This window comes from Plectropomus leopardus, unplaced genomic scaffold (assembly GCF_008729295.1).
Source record: "Plectropomus leopardus isolate mb unplaced genomic scaffold, YSFRI_Pleo_2.0 unplaced_scaffold21158, whole genome shotgun sequence".
Taxonomy (NCBI): domain Eukaryota; kingdom Metazoa; phylum Chordata; class Actinopteri; order Perciformes; family Serranidae; genus Plectropomus; species Plectropomus leopardus.
This window is the reverse complement of record NW_024622892.1, coordinates 1-1,995: the sequence shown is the minus strand read 5'-3', so window position 1 is coordinate 1,995 and position 1,995 is coordinate 1. Positions and strand designations below refer to the sequence as shown.

The 1,995-nt window shown below is 41.3% G+C and overlaps 1 protein-coding gene across 1 annotated transcript; it reads left to right on the top strand.

Annotated features, from left to right (window-relative positions):
- Nucleotides 1–511: 511 nt before the first annotated feature.
- On the top strand, nt 512–1,991 carry LOC121965671 (NLR family CARD domain-containing protein 3-like; the record flags this gene model as incomplete). Its single annotated transcript, XM_042515803.1, has 4 exons — nt 512–596; nt 678–734; nt 827–899; nt 1,416–1,991. Coding segments are annotated over 4 exons (791 nt in total), but the record flags the coding sequence as incomplete, so codon positions are not given.
- Between the last annotated feature and the right edge of the window lie 4 nt (nt 1,992–1,995).

Here is a 1,995-nt window from a genome sequence, read left to right as displayed (position 1 = left end):
TTTTTACTTTTTAAATTGTATATTTTACTTCGAAACTCTGCACTGCAACTCTTATTTCAATATATGTGTTTCTATATTTTTGGGTTTTATCTGTTGTTTTCCCACTTGCTGTTTTTAATCACCTTTTACATGCTTCTTTTATAATGTTTTAAATGTGTTTCCTTTCCCCCTGTTGTTGTATTTGTGTTCTGTGTGAAGCACCTTGAATTGCCTTGTTGCTGAAACGTGCTATACAAATAAACTTGTCTTGCCTATAAGGATCTCCCAGTAGGTGACAGTGATCTTGCGAATGGCAGTGCTTATCGGCCCATCAGTGGGTGTCCCGCCTCTTGCAGCCTTCACCTTTTATTATTTGTGATATGTTAAAAACCAGTTTTCACTCCTGGAAACTAAAGGGCAACAGTTACTGTCAAGCCTTGTCACCTAATCCCTTAAAATGTCACCTCAACAACATACTATCATGTATATCTGTTGATATTTTGACACATCACTCTGCCTGTTTTGTCTGCAGAGTTCAGCAGCAAAGGTCAGAGGTTCCTGGTGGCGGTGATCAGTCCATCCAGCAGCATCCACCAGACATGAACACCATATTTAAGGTGTGTAAACAACAACTTTCACCTTAGTGCTACATGAGATTCAAAGCTGTCTAAGATGTTGCATTCTGTTCTTTTTTACAGCATCTTGTGGAAAGCATTGACACTTTTGTGAAGGACGAGCTGACAAAGTTTCAGGAGGTTCTGAGTCCAGATTACTCAGAAGTCTTAGAGACGCAGAATGAGGATGAGGAGTTGGTGGATGATGAAGAGGAACATATGAGGCGCAGCAGAGAGGCATTTCTGAAGATCACACTGAACTTCCTGAGGAGGATGAAGCAGCAGGAGCTGACCGTCTGCAGAGCAGTGAGAGGATTTTCCACATACAACCCCTGATTCTTTTAAAAGTCGGGGCGTTTAGTAAAACATAATCAAGAAAAGAGTGCAGTGATTTGCAAATCTCTTTTGACCCATATTCAGTTGAATAAAGTACAAAGACAAGATATTAATGTTTAGAATAATAAACTTTATAGTGTAACTGGTGTTTTTATCATTTCACAACGTCCCCAGTCTTCAGCTGCTTCCTGTTCCAACTTTTTTAGACTGGGTTGCAGCCATGAAATTCATAATGAAAGAATATTTACTAAAAACAATTACGTTTATCGGTTTGAACATTGAATATCTTGTCTCTGGACTGTAGGACTCTGGACTGGACTTGTCTCTATATTCAATTAAATATAGGTCCAAAAATATTTGCAAATCATTGCATACCGTTTTAATTAAGGTTTCATGCAGTATCTCAGCTTTTTGGAATCAGGGTTGTACAACTTTTCTCATATTAACACTGATATCCATTCACTGATTTGATGTCTTTTCATTCAGGAACTTCTGCTGCAGTTTGTCAGTGTCAGCTCAAATTCAGCCTACAGAAGAAGTGTCAAAGTGTTTTTGATGTTATCGCTAAAGCAGGAAACCCGACCAATGAGATCTGCACAGAGCTCTACATCACAGAGGGAGGGACTGCAGAGGTCAGTGATGAACATGAGCTCAGACAGATTGAAGCAGCATCCAGGAAACCAGACAGACCAGAAACAACCCTCAGAGCAGCAGACGTCTTTAAAGGCTCACCTGGACGAGACGAACCGATCAGAACAGTGATGACAAAGGGAGTGGCTGGCATCGGGAAAACGGTCCTAACACAGAAGTTCACTCTGGACTGGGCCGAAGACAAAGCCAACCGGGACATCCAGTTCACGTTTCCATTCACGTTCAGAGAGCTGAATGTGCTGAAAGAGAAAAAGTACAGCTTGGTGGAGCTTGTTCATCACTTCTTTACTGAAACCAAAGAAGCAGGAATCTGCAGGTTTGAAGACTTCCAGGTCGTCTTCATCTTTGACGGTCTGGATGAGTGTCGACTTCCTCTGGACTTCCACAACAACGAGATCCTGACCGACGTCACAGA